The sequence below is a fragment of the Mobula birostris genome, chromosome 5, assembly GCF_030028105.1.
Source record: "Mobula birostris isolate sMobBir1 chromosome 5, sMobBir1.hap1, whole genome shotgun sequence".
NCBI lineage: Eukaryota > Metazoa > Chordata > Chondrichthyes > Myliobatiformes > Myliobatidae > Mobula > Mobula birostris.
This window is the reverse complement of record NC_092374.1, coordinates 38,707,511-38,721,816: the sequence shown is the minus strand read 5'-3', so window position 1 is coordinate 38,721,816 and position 14,306 is coordinate 38,707,511. Positions and strand designations below refer to the sequence as shown.

At 40.8% G+C, this 14,306-nt stretch overlaps 1 protein-coding gene across 5 annotated transcripts in view; it reads right to left on the bottom strand.

Moving 5' to 3' along the window:
• The window catches only part of gfm2 (GTP dependent ribosome recycling factor mitochondrial 2), a 79,882-nt gene that overhangs the window by 11,702 nt on the left and 53,874 nt on the right, over nt 1-14,306 (bottom strand). For 4 of the 5 annotated variants that reach the window (XR_011885987.1, XR_011885985.1, XR_011885988.1 and 1 more), the window contains one exon: nt 2,587-8,179. Coding sequence is in view for 1 of the 5 variants with exons in the window: in XM_072257912.1 (XP_072114013.1) it covers nt 8,051-8,179 (129 nt within the window). In the remaining 4 variants the exon portion in view is untranslated. Of the gene's footprint in view, nt 1-2,526; nt 8,180-14,306 lie in introns of those variants that run through there. The other variant, XM_072257912.1, reaches the window with a different exon arrangement.

The window sequence follows — 14,306 nt, the reverse complement described above, 5'->3', positions numbered from 1 at the left end:
GTAATGAGGTGACCAGAACTGAACACAGTACTCCAAGTGGGGCCTCACTAAGGCCTTCTATAGCTGTAACATTACCTCCCAGCTCTTGAACTCAATCCCACAGCTGATGAATGCCAACACACCATACACCTTCTTAACAACACTGTCAACCTGCACAGCAGCTTTGAATGTCCTATGGACATGGACCCCAAGATCTCACTGATTCTCCACACTTCCAAGAGTCTTACCATTAATGTTATATTCTGTCTTCAAATTTGACCTACCAAAATGAACCACTTCACATTTATCTGGGTTGAGCTCCATCTGCCACTTCTCAGCCCAGTTTTGCATCCTATCAGTGTTCCACTGTAACCTCTGACAACCTTCCAGACTAACCACAACACTCCCAACTTCTGTGTCATCAGCAAACTTACTAACCCAACCTTCTACTTCCTCATCCAGGTCACTTATAAAAATCACAAAGAGGAGGGGGTCACAGAACAGATCCCTGCGGAACACCACCAGTCACCGACCTCCATGCAGAATATGAACCATTTACAACCACCCTTTGCCTTCTGTGGGCAAGACAATTCTGGATCCACAAAGCATAGTCTTCTTGGATCCCATGCCTCATTACTTTCTGAATGAGCCTTACATGGGGAACCTTATCAAACGCCTTACTGAAATCCATATACGCTACACCCCCTGCTCTACCTTCATCTATGTGTCTTGTTACATCCTCAAAGAATTCAATCAGGCTTGTAAAGCATGACCTGCTCTTGACAAAGCCATGCTAACTATCCCTAATCAGATTAGGTATCTCCAAATGCTCTTAAGTACTGCCTCTCAGGATCTTCTCCAACAACTTGCCCACCAGTGAAGTAAGACTCACTGGTCTATAATTTCCTGGATTATCTCTACTCCCTTTCTTGAACATGGGAACAACTTTTGCAATCTTCCAATCCTCTGGTACTTCTCGCGTCCCTATTGATGATGCAAAGATCATTGCCAGAGGCTCAGCAATCTCCTCCCTTACTCGCCACAGTAGCCTGGGCTATATTGTGTTGTGCTTTGGTGACTTAACTAACTTAGTACCTTTCAAAGCTCCAGCACAAAGTCTTTCTTAATGTCTATATACTCAAGCATTTCAGTCCGCTGAGACTCATCCCCACAATTGCCAAAATCCTTTTCACTGGTGAATACTGAAGCAAAGTATTTATTAAGTACCTCCGCTACCTCCTCCTGTTCCATGCACATTTCCACTCTTCACTCCTGATTGGTACAATTCTCACACGGCTCATCCTATTGCTCTTCACATACTTGTAGAATGCCTTGGGATTTTCCTTAATCCTGCTTGCCAAGACCTTCTCATGGCCCCTTCTAGCTCTCCTAATTTCATTCTTGAGCTCCTTCCTGGCACCTTTGTAATTTTCTAGAGCTCTAACAGTACCTAGTTTCTTGAACCTTTTCTTTTCTTAACTAGATTTTCTACATCCTTTGTACACCATGGTTCTTTTACCCTGCTATCCTTTCCCTGCCTCAATGGAACATACCTATGCAGAACTCCATGCAAGTTTTCCCTGAACATTTGCCACATTTCTGCCTGTGCATTTCCCTGAGAACATCTGCTTCAAATTTATGTCCCAAGTTCCTTCTCAAGTGGTGTGGTCGACAGCGGGGAATATTGTCTACAGCAGGATATTGATCAGTTAGTCAAAGGGTTCACAGTTGGAAGTGAAGCATTTTGGCAAGTCAGATAGGGGTAGGACACACTATAAATGCTAAGTGCTAAGGGATGTTAATCAACAGAGGCATCTTGGGATTCAAATCCATAGTCCTCAGAAAGTGTCAAGACAGAAAGGGTTTGAAAAAGGCATCAAGCTTGCCTTTATTTGTCAAGGATAGAACAAAAAGATTGGGACTTAATATTACAACTTTATAAAATAAATTTTTTAAATGGCATTTTGTGTAGTTCTGTAATCCACAGTATAGAAAAGAAGTAGTTGTCATAGAGAGAGGGCAGAGATTCACCCTAATGATGCTTGAATAGGGGGATTTTAGTATGGGGAGAGATGGGATAGGCTGTTTCTGTTTACCCTGGGATGAAGGAGACTGAAAGAAGTATATATTGTAAAATTATAAGAGGCACGTATAGGGTAGATATTTGGAACAGGGGCATCAAAAGTAAGAAGGTACAGGATTTAGGAGAGATGAGGGAGTTTGAAAAGGGATTAAAGGTTTTTGAAAACATTGAGTGATTGATATCTGGAACATGCTAGCAGTGGAGGTAACAGACTCAGATACAATCACCATTCTCAAATAATTTTAGGTTACCACCCCCTTGGCTCCCAGACTCCATCCCCAGCGCACTTCTCTCCCTTTCTGGCTATTTACATGAAAACTATAAAGAAATTTGATTTACAATGCACAGTGAAATAAAACAGGAAGTGCAAATTCAAAGCAGTGACAAATAATTGCAAAATTAATTCAAACCTATTTAAAGCTACAAACAAAATTAGATTATTTAATTACAGTAAAAACAATTTTCATCAACAAATTTAGAGTATACATTAGTAATCCAACTATTCACCACTTGTTTTTTTTTACCTTTGAATGAGGTGGATGAGCTTGGTGCAGTAATATCTATTTCACAACATCAGGCTGAATGTCACTCAGGAGTCTCAGATCCCCCATGTTCAGTAATTTGTGGTTTGTTTTGATGCTTTGAAAGAAATTTGGCAACTGCACTGGAACCATGCTCCACTAAATATGATGTTAGACAGGCAATAAAGAAAATCTTGACATTCTTCAACGGTGCAGGGTAACATTCAGAGATTTATTTCTGCAACCAAAAGTCTTGATATGATTTTTTGAACCTAGGCTTCAAGTCAGTCATTTTGTAGTGAGAGCAGTTCTTCCTCCATCCTTCCTGTTAATTCCTCATTACAGGTGTTCAGGAATAGATTTATTATCCGATCTGGTATTTGGATCAAGATTCTGAAATCTCTCTGATCGGTCTTTATGTAATCTCACCCATGTGGGCACAATATACTTGAATATCATCATCTGGTATTCTTTCTCTCTCTTCCGACTGAGTGAGGCTCGGAAATTGGAAACAGTCGAGGTGGCCAGTGGTGGACTTAGGTCAGGTTAACTTGAACAGAAATGCGGAGATGACCGATTTTACTTTGGTAAGATTTGCATAATTTCCTTGCAATTGAAGATTGATTTCATTAAACTCTGAATATTTCTGACAAATAAGCATTGCCATGTCTAATATTATTGAGTTGATTACTGAATGAAGCATTCGAATCTTCAAAGAATTTTATCAGTTTCAAGGAGCGCATGAAAGAGTCTCATAATTTCCTTTTAAGAGCAATCTGAATTTTTTGTGTGCAACAGCAAGTGTTCAAACTATTCATTCTCAATACAAAGCTCTTGAAATAGTGGAGAATTGAGAGCACTGGACTTGATTTTATTTATGAGGCCCTTCGCTGGTAGGGGTTGGCCATGGATATTGTGTCCTAGCTGTCTACATGGCACACAAGCCAGGGCACTACCACAGGGAGAGCAAGCTGTTGCCCATGCAGCAGGCTCCACCTCTCCACACAGCTGACAAATACAAAAAAACAGCAGAGACTGATAACAGTTTGGCACCAGCGGTGTCGCAGGAGTTGCCAGTCAGCATTGAACTCAACGTAGGACTGCCTTAGGGACTCCAGTTCCAGTTTTTACTTTGTGGTTTACTCCCGAAACCCCCTCATTAGTGGTAATAGCCACATGGCAGCAGAGGTTTTAGATCGGAGTTTTCCTTCCCCTAGAGGAGCTGCCAACTTTGGCTCACGAGTTCTATCTGCCCAAAGCCACTGGTCTTAAGGCACCAGTAACCCACCTTTGCTCCTTTTCCTGTCAATAGAAATGGTTCTGCCAGGCTTAGTAGCTAAGCCACGTGGTTGTCAGAGGCTATTTGAGACACATGCATTGGGAGCATTTAATAGGCAGTGGGAGCTTACCACTACCACGTTTAATGAATAAAAATGTGATTTATTTACTGTTGTAATAACAGTATTTAATAATTTGTGCATCCAATCACTTAGGTTTTTTGTGACACAATGTTGTCTGTGAATTACACAGTGAATGTGTAGGTACAGATTTTTTCATGAAAGTTATAATCCCACTATGGCATCCTGTCATTGAGAATGTCCCATCCATTGTACAAGCAAAAATATTGGTTAGCAGAGTGCCCTTCTCTTTGAAAAATTGCTCAAGAACCCAAAATATTGACTCCCCCTTTGTATCTGTTTATAGTCCCCTTCAAAGTAACAACCTTTGAATTATGCTTTCATCCTTAATGAAGCAAATATAACCAATAAGCAAAAATTTGTTGCCTAATGTTGGCTATTGAGGAATTAAAATATGGAAAAAAAATGTCAAACTCGAATCTGTCAAGGACAGTGGGAGCAGACAAACCTTTGTTCTTGCCCTGAGGTTGAAGGAGATGGAGGCTGCCATTTTGTGAAATGGCTGTGTCCTCCATTGGACTAATATTGCTTGGCTAAATCAATCTTTTTTTTAAAGTAGACACAATGATGCTCCAGGTAATCTGCTGGACTAGAGATAATTTCTAAATAAGAAGTTACTTGTGAGGTGTTCTTTGATATAACATACAGGTTTGTGAATGTTTGGGTCTGTGTCTGCCCTGAGTGATTTGAGCTGGTTACCGAAGAGAACAAAGAGCCATAAATTACCAATTGTCACTTGTGGAAAGCACAGCAATAAATGGATGCTGGCTTGGACCAGAGCCAATTAGAAGGTGTTAAAGGTCAGACAGGTTACCTATAGCCACTAATGCTGAAATGCAACATTTGAACTAGTAATTAATGAATATAAAAGCAGAGGTTTTCAAATACAAGCCAGCGATAACTCTTTTCAGGGACCTATCATCACAAGGAAGAACTCCCATGCTGTTGGTTGAGAGAAGAAAGGATCAATCATCTGGCCAACGGGAGATCCCTTATTTTAGTATTTTAAATTGGAAAAGTGGTCTGAGTGAATATTGGTACACAGAGAAAAACAGAATTCATGTTTTAAGTTTTTGGCCCAGGGTCAACATAGTTATGCTGCTGTTTGTGCAAAAACAAAGTCCGAGCTTCAATTAATTGAGAGTTGCGTAGTGAATTTCCTAACATTCCATTGATGAATACTCAACACTAGCCAAGTTGACTCATCCAACTGCAGAGCAAAATTTTTGTCCTGAGTATGTTGCACAATGTGTCTTCCACATTCTCAAGACGTTCTATTTGACTTTGAACAGAATTGTTGCAAAGCAGAATCAGTTGAGTTATTTGGTCAGGAGATTTATGCAAAACAGTACTCAGAACCTCCCTTATTGCTGGCAGAATCAGTTTTTCTCCAATTGTATGGAGCTTTCCAGATTTAACCATGAGCAATGAAATGTTGTGTGAAGCACACAAACCATCACTGTTTTGTTGTGAGGTGCTGGTAAACATGATTTGAAGTGCTTTTCCTGCTTCTGAAAGTTTGCATGAAATGGCTGAAAATAAGCCAAGTTCTTGTTTGCTTTATCAGAGTGTATTCTCTTCAAATGTTCAAGGAGCCTGGGCAGTTTCATTGCCTCACTTGAAAAACTTTTTCACATAACAGTCACATTGGCTGCTTGGTGCTGGTATAAATCTATATTTCAGATACTCCACACTATACTGTCTACACTTCTTTTTCATTTGGTCTGCTTCTGCCATTTTCATTATGGATCAATGACCACGGTCAATCATCTATCGTTTAAGTCCAACCTCAAGCACTTCCATCAATAAAGGGGCGAGTTATGACATCATCATAGCTCAAGCAAAACATGACCATCTGCCTGAAGGTACATAATGGGGGGCAGCGATATCTCAGTTGGGCCATGGGCTAGAGAACTACAGCCAAGACCATTCAAAAGGTCAGATTCTGAATTTTACCCCACTTCACAGGAATTGCATAACTGCGTGCTTAGAGTATGGGAATTGTACTAGCTAACACTGTACTACAGTGGTGAACAGCAATAACCCGTGAGCTGGGCCCAGAAATAACATGATTTCTTTAGTCCAGATTTCTCATGATAATACCAAATACATAAGTGTCACATAGTCTTTTAAAAACCATAAAATGCTTTGAGCAAAGTCTGACAGAACGGTGAGTTAACAAGAGGTGAGGTGATTACGTGATCACTGTAATCAATTATGCACTGAGAGCCAAATGCTTATAGTAACTAATTCATTTCTTAAATTAAACCAGTAATCTCCAGCTGCACCCTTTACTACCGAGAGCACCCACCCCTCACCACCCTCTTAGAAACTTCCGCCACTCCCCGGGTGGGGGGGGGGGGGAGGAGAGAGGGTGATTTCTATGACTATAAATATGTGTAAAATGAGTTGACTGATCGTTTTTATATTTGGATGCTGATTTGGACAAGAATGTTTCATGTGTAATTGGACAATCATTCATAGTAATTCTGTTTTTCTCCTCAAAAAAAGCTTTAGCTATGACATGTAAATTAAAGCCTCCTATGATTATTTTATTATGCCAGATACCACGTTTTTAACTAGATTTATGCCATGCCTAATATTACAACTATTTGATGGTAAATAAATACCTCCTAGTAATATTTGCCATCCTTTTGTTATTTCTTTGACAGAACCATGCTAATTCTAGTTCTACATCATCTTCCATGCAAGATCATTTCTTACCACTGAACTGATCTTTGCCCTTATTAAAGTTGCCCCCTCATTTATCCTCTTGTGAATGCTGTGGGCATTCAGATATAGGGGGCTTTATTTGGCATTTTTAACAATTTTTTTGTACTTTGACATCCTTTACTGTTTTTATTTATACTTTGCTGCCTATTCCACTTACTACATTTCCAGCTTCCTCATTCTGCTCTAATTCCCTGCTATCTGAATTCCCTTTGAGTTTCTCATCTTCCTTCCAAGCTGCTTTAAGTCCTCCCAATAGCACTGAGGTTTCACCTGCTGAACTCTCGTTGAGTTCTTCAGCCAATGTATTCAGAGAATTTTCAGAGGAATTCCCTTTTAATAGAACATCACAAGTGAATGAGCTGAGAAAATGCAGGAGATATAGAAGAAACAACATTTCAATTCTCCCCTGCTCAATGTTTTAATTGTTTTAAAAATGAAATTAAAATTGAGTTTGGATGAAACAGACAAATAATTGATCATTCATCCAGCATTATTTTCTACAACTGAATTCAAGAGATTGCACATGCTGGAATCTGGAGCAAAAAAAAATGGAGGAATTTAGCAGGTCATGCAGCACCTATGGAGGGAATTGGACAATTAACATTTCAGGATAAGACTCTTCATCAGTCTGGTGACTCAAACTGAGAAAATTTGCCCTTATTTGTTTTGAAATGCTTAGAACAGTGAATGTAAACTGCTTAAGGGTATGTGATGAAACATGACCGATAGCATTTGAAAGTAACATTATGTAGATACTGCTTTACGTCCACTCTAGCTCAATAATGTAATTTATAGATGTCTAAATTTCAAGTATTGGAAAGAGAATTTAAATCTTGACAAGCAAAGTCCTGAATGCTATTACATCTTCCACAATTGTACCTTAAGTGTAAAATTAAAACTGTACTTCGGTTTTGGAATAATGAGGAACATTTACAATAATATCTGAATTTTAACTCAATGGACCCTTTTGGCATATAAATAACAGCAGTAAAATAATTTCACTATTAATCTTATTGGGTCCTTAGATTCAGTTGAAAATGTCCTGAAGGGATCTGCCTCATAACTCCCAACAGTACATACCCATCCCCTCAGTCTTCTTGACAATGACCTTAGTTAACATAGATTGGGGATTTTGAATTATAGATCAATATAATCTGAAATCTGTCCCAGGAAGATGATGTTTTTTCCCCAATAGAATCACCGGAACATCTTGTGATACTGCAGGTGAAGTATTTTCAGTTCTAATACGAAAGTGCACCTTTGCAGTAAAATTTCCAGTATCTGTTGTTACTCAGCTTCTCCAGTTGAACAGGACCTTACATAGTGCCCATCATCTTGTTAAAAAGTACGTTTTGGTCTTGTGAACTCATCCGCTCATAGTTGGACAACTCCAAAGTGAAAGTAGCGTTGCCCGAAGTTAAAGTACGAAGAACAGTTGAGTAACCCTGCACCAATCAATAAGAAATGATTTGTCATCAGGTGCAGCCATTTTAATAGTGTGCAAAATGATTTATAGAACATAAGGACAATGCTTTAAAATCTAAAGTAACATTCATATATTTGAAACCATCCTTCCAAATCTGTATTTTTCGTAATTCGGCAAGTTTATTACTGAAGCGCAAAATATATTTGAAGAAAACAACATAAACAGCTGGAATGAAAGTTCTTCTCTCCACATATGCTACACTAACCTGCAGTTTCTGTTCTTCATTGAATGACTTTCTTGTACAAATAAAGGCAAACTCTTTATGTCTCAATGTACCTTTTCATGGCTCTTGCACCTACTTGCACTGCATTTACTCTGTATCTATTACTGTAACAATATACTCTACATTGCTATTGCTTTCCTCTTTCTATTACCTCAATGTACTTACGTTCGGAATGATCTGTATGGACAGTATACCGTGTTTGAAATGATCTGTATGGATGACACACAAAACAAAGTTTTTCATTGTACCTGGGTACATGTGAGATCAATAAACTAATTACCAAGGCACAGGATGGAGTCTGGTTTACATATGCAGCCAGGTATGGTATACACCTCCAGAATGAGAGGGTGTCCTAAAATCCCAAATTAAGTATCAGGGGAATATTCCTGCAGGGAAATATCCCTCCAACTACACTGAAGCGCAGATTTTGGTGCTGCACTACTTCCTATGGACACAGAGCCATTTGTGGCCACACTTTGGGTTTCCATTATCACATTTCACTTCTCTTGATTAAGGCTGATAAATAGCTGACATTGATAAACTTTTCTTAGGCTTCTAGCTGGGTACAGGTATCAATGATAACTGATGTTTCAATGACAAACTCTGTCATCTTCATCAGGGACAATGCCTGAGTATCTCTAGTCCAAGGTATTTATACCCCTGTAGTCAGTTCCTTCTAATTGGTTAGTCCTCATCCAAACACATTTCCATTATCCCACCTTGTTTACACTCGAATTCCAGTTCTTACTTCGAGCGAGGCCTTCATCGTTGTTAAAGTTCTTTTCCTCCAGTTTTATTTCAATGGCTTCCTTTACCAGGCAATCCCAAAAGCAACTGGCACGGCACAGAAGTTTTGTGCCACTGAAGTCAATCCTATGGCCATTGCGAATACAATGTTCCGCTACCGCTGATTTCTCCAGGTAACCCGAACAGATACACCCCCTGTGCTTCTTGATGCTAGTTTCCACCATGCATCGTCTGGCCGATATACGCTGCTACGCATTCACAGGGAATCCTTTGACCCACATAAATTGTGATTTGAGTTCTCTTACGGGATCGTGGATGGTATTATTCCAGTATTTCTTCAGTATACTGGCAATCCTTCCAGAAACTGTGAAAAATAGGGAAGACAGGCAATATCGATGGGTTCCTCCTCATTGTTAGGTTTCCTGGATTTTCCATCGGCCCTTATAAGGGCCTGATTGATTTCCTTCACCTTGTAGCCAATCTGTAGGAACATCATGTGTAATCTTCTTATTTCCTTGGGAAGACTCTCCGGGTCCAAAATAGATTTTGCAAGGTTAATCAAGTAGAAAGAACTGCTCTACGTTGGGAGGCCTGACACTGTGTGAGTGGTTTCTGTCATGTCCAAGGTTACTGTCCAGTTTCTGTTGTATTAGAACAGATGGAGTAGTTATAGCATTGCCCTTGTCACCGGCTATTTCCAATTTCTACATAGAAAACTCTGGGGAAAGGCCTCTGAGTTCATTGCCCTCGAGTCCCAAATGTTTCTTCAGATACATCAATGACACCTTCACAGTGTGGCTTCATGGACTCCAGGCACTCCAACAGTTCCACGACCACCTGAACAGTATAAATCCAAAACATTCAATTTACAATGGAGATGGAGAAGAACGGTTGCCTCTCATTTCTGGATATTCTGATAGGACGGAAACTGGATGGTAGCCTCGGACATAGTGTCTATCTGAAACCCATAATGAAGCCCAAATCATAGCTTATGTGGGTGAAAAATAACTTGGGCCTCAGGTTGGTTGGCATTGACAGTATTCCCTGTGAATGCAGAGCAGTATATATCGGCCAGATGGGATGCATGGCGGAAACTCACATCAAGGAACACAGGAGGTTGTGTCTGTTTAGGTTACCTGCAGAAATCGGTGGTAGCAGAACACTGCATTTGCAACAGCCATAGGATTGACTTAGACGGCAGAAAACTACTGTGCCACGCCAAGGCTTTTGGGATCGCCTGGTTAAGGAAGGCATTGAAATAAAGCTAGATGAAAAGAATTATAACAAAGATGAAGGTCTTCTTCCAAGCAAGAACTGGAATTCGATTGTAAACAAGGTCGGAGAGCAGAAACCTGATGGAATGAGGACTAACCAATCAGGAGGGACAGACTACAGGGGTATAAGTATCAACAGACTAGGCATGCTCAGGCATCATCGCTGAAGAAGATGGCAGAGTTTATCATTGAAACGTTGGTTATAACTGCACCGGTCTGGAAGCCCGAGAAAAGTTTATTCATCATATACACCAGGAAAGCACTAGATCCTTTTCCAGCTGCCATTTATTTTGAAATTTGATAAGCATATAATATTAAAATGGATCTGTTGGACAGATTTTCCCCTTTTTCCTAAATGATAACAACTCGTTCATCTAAACAGGGACAGAAAGGATTACAGAGTATGGAGACACAGAATGCCTACATAGTACAGTCTGAACTTTAGCCTGAGAGAGAAGAACAAAGAACAAACACACTCACCTGCAAAACTGCTTACAAAACGATTGAAAAGCAAAGGACCACAATGAAAAGATACCGTTTGGGCAATTGTATCACTCAGCACTAGGCAGCAGATGTGGAGATTAGAGATAAATGTACCGAAGGCAAATTACCTGCCCACATGAGGGTGTGTAACTAGATTAGATTAGATTATATTAGATTCAACTTTATTGTCATTGTGCCGAGTACAGATACAAAGCCAATGAAATGCAATTAGCAGCTGATGAGAAGTGTAAAAGAATAGTATTATTTACAAAATAACTGCGAATAAAAAGTAAGTGCTACAGCACGCAAATATAAAAGTACTGAGGAAGTCTAATATGGGTGCAATACTGCTTAGAGCTGTGATGTGAGGTCCAGCAGGGTCACAACCTCAGGGGAGAAGCTCTTCCAGAGCCTGCTGGTGTGGGAGCAGAGGCTCCTGTAGCACCTACCGGATGGTAAGAGAGTAAAAGTAAAAAGTCCACGGTTAGGGTGAGATGCATCCTTGATAATGTTTTTTGCCCTGCCCAGGCAGTACTTATGGTAGATGTTCTCAGTGGTGGGCAATTGGGTGCTGATAATCTGCTGGGCAGTTTTCACCACCAGCTGGAGTGCTTTGTGGTCCGATACTGGACAATTGCCATACCACACTGAGATGCAGTTGGTGAGTATGCTCCCAATGGTTACGGGGTAAAAGTCTGTCAGTATCCTGTGACAGAGGTGAGCTTTCTTGATGCTCCACAGGAAATAAAGGCGCTGTTGTGCCTTTTTGATCAGGATGGAGGAGTTCAGGAACCAGGTGAGATCCTCGGAAATGTGGATACTGTGACGGGATCCTGAATTACCCCTATGAACTGTGCCCGTTTACCCCTATTAACTGTGCTTTTGAAAAGAGAGAGAGAGAGGTATTTAACACCAACAACTTGTTTTTAAAAGAGAGAGAGAGAGAGGGGAAGACAGCTCACAGGTTGTTTATACTTTCCTCAAGGACATCGCCTGCTGGGATTTCTTACACAGAGAGCGGAAGGAGGAGTTATTTGAATGACAGTTGATGCTCAGCACGGGAAGATAAAATAGAAGGTCAGATGATACAGACCTCAGACACGTTTTGGACACTGAATGAGCATTGTTGTGCCCGCAGAAAAAGTGGGTTTTGGAGGATCGATCAGGCGGATCGATCAGTTGCTCTTGCAGTGGAAAGGAAAGGAGTTGACCGGTAGGGAGTTGTCCATGTGTCCACCCTCGCCTGGGTGATAGCTCCACCACAGAAAACCGGTCCCCTTTGTTGAGGTCACAGTCGGTGACTTTTAAAGGATTTTGGAGGACAACAAGAAGATCGACGGCGTCAGCTCACCTGAAGACTCAAATCTCCCTCTCTCTCTCCATCACTACTCAACTCAATACCACGAACTGAACTGAACTTTACTCATCGTAAGACTTTATCTTTTTACCCCTAGACTTAAAGAAGCTTGGTTTTTCATACGTATATTTCCACACTTACTGATATACTCACATATATATTACTGTATTGCGTAGTTACTAATAAATATTATCAGTTAATAGCAATACTGGACTCCAAAGTGCTTTCCATCTCTGCTGTATCTTTATTCCCGTCGCAGGGTACGTGACAAAATTGGGGCCTGCGTCCGTGATATGAACAAATTGTGGGAGGTTTGTTTGAACTGATTGGGGAGAATCCCTTTTGATTCGGTTGTGTGGAAATACAGCAGAAATGGACATTAGTGTTGAGAAGTTTCTGTTGGAACCAACCCCGGAAGCGTTGGATGATGCTACGAGGGTTGTGCTGTTGGCAATCGCTCAAAAGTTAAAACTAAAGTTGACTACTAAAATGAGGAAAGCTCAGATGCAGACGATAATAGCCCAGCATTATATAGATAAGGGAACGTTTGATGAGGAGGCGTTAATGTGGGAAGGAAACCTACTGAGGCTGAGGTTCAGTTGAAATTAAAACAGCTCGAGGCTGTTGAAGCAGAAAAGAGGAGGGTCCGTGAGGCTAGAGAGGCAGACAAACAGCGAGCAGAGGCAGCAAAACAGAGAGCAGAGGCAGGAAAACAGAGAGAAGAGGCGGAAAGACAGAGACAGTTTAAAAGGAACATGTGGCAGCCGGGAGGTTTAGTGTCAGACCCTGATGATTTTTGCAGCTCGGAAGGGCTTGTTTTGATTGATGAATTTAAGAGGTGTGAATTTCAAGAAGGAGTTAGATTCTTTCAAGAAAGAGTTAGATAGAGCTCTTAAAGATAGCGGGGTGAAGGGATATGGGAAGAAGGCAGGAAAAGGGTACTGATTGTGGATGATCAGCCATGATCACAGTGAATGGTGGTGCTGGCTCGAAGGGCTGAATGGCCTACTCCTGCACCTACTGTCTATTGTCTATTGTGTGTTCCTGATGATGTAAGGGCATACCCAGATGCAGAGGATGCCGCTACCCTGCAGGGGTCTGATAAGAAAGCAGACGAAGAAGTTTTAACCCACGAGGTTGAGTTTACTCCAGATGAGAGCTTGCCAGAGAATAGCTGGGAGGTTTGGGGTGACCTTGAATTTGAAACTGGGACAAGTGATGACAGCCCAGAAGAGGCAGCTGTTCCGATTGAATGTGTTCAGGTTGTGGAAGTACCTGTGAATTCACAGAGTTCTGAACCTTGTATTGAGACTCAGTTAAAATCTAAGGTGTCTGACTTGGTTGAAAAGGAATGCAGTTTTTTTGTGTCAGATGATCTTAGTTCAGTGAATAAGGGGTCAACCTTGGTACCAGTGGAATGTGAGGATTCTCAGTCACTAGTATTAGACAGTGTTTTAAAAGTTGGTGATGAGGTGAAAATTGCTGAGGTAAGTGCTCCTGAAACTAATGGGAAAAGTGCTGTTCCTGGACTTTTGGATAAAGTGCTGGAAAAGGTTGGATTGGTTACACGACCTTTGACCCTGCTTGCAGGACAAAGGCCTGCTGAGAAAGGATGTGCTACTCTGTTGAATTTTGTTTGGACATTTGGACACCTACAAGGTTACAATGTTGTGGAGAAGGAGGAAATTTGTTATGATTTTGGGGTGGAAGTTGTTATAGAAGCAAGTCGAAGTGAAGGTTGTAATCAGATGGAGGGATTATTTGCTCTCTTCCATAATGTACACATGGTTCTTAAAAGCCTGATGATGGTGCTAAGTTTAGTAACCAACGGAGGAATGTTGACACCTCTTCAAGGTAAGGTTGATATAGCTGTTCAACTGATGAGCAAAGCTGTTGGTAGGGAACCACACAGAAAGACTAATGTTTATTTCTGATGCGCAGATAATCAAAGTATGTTTAGGCAGCCTGTTGAGGTCTATGATAGCAAAACCAGAGGTTTAAA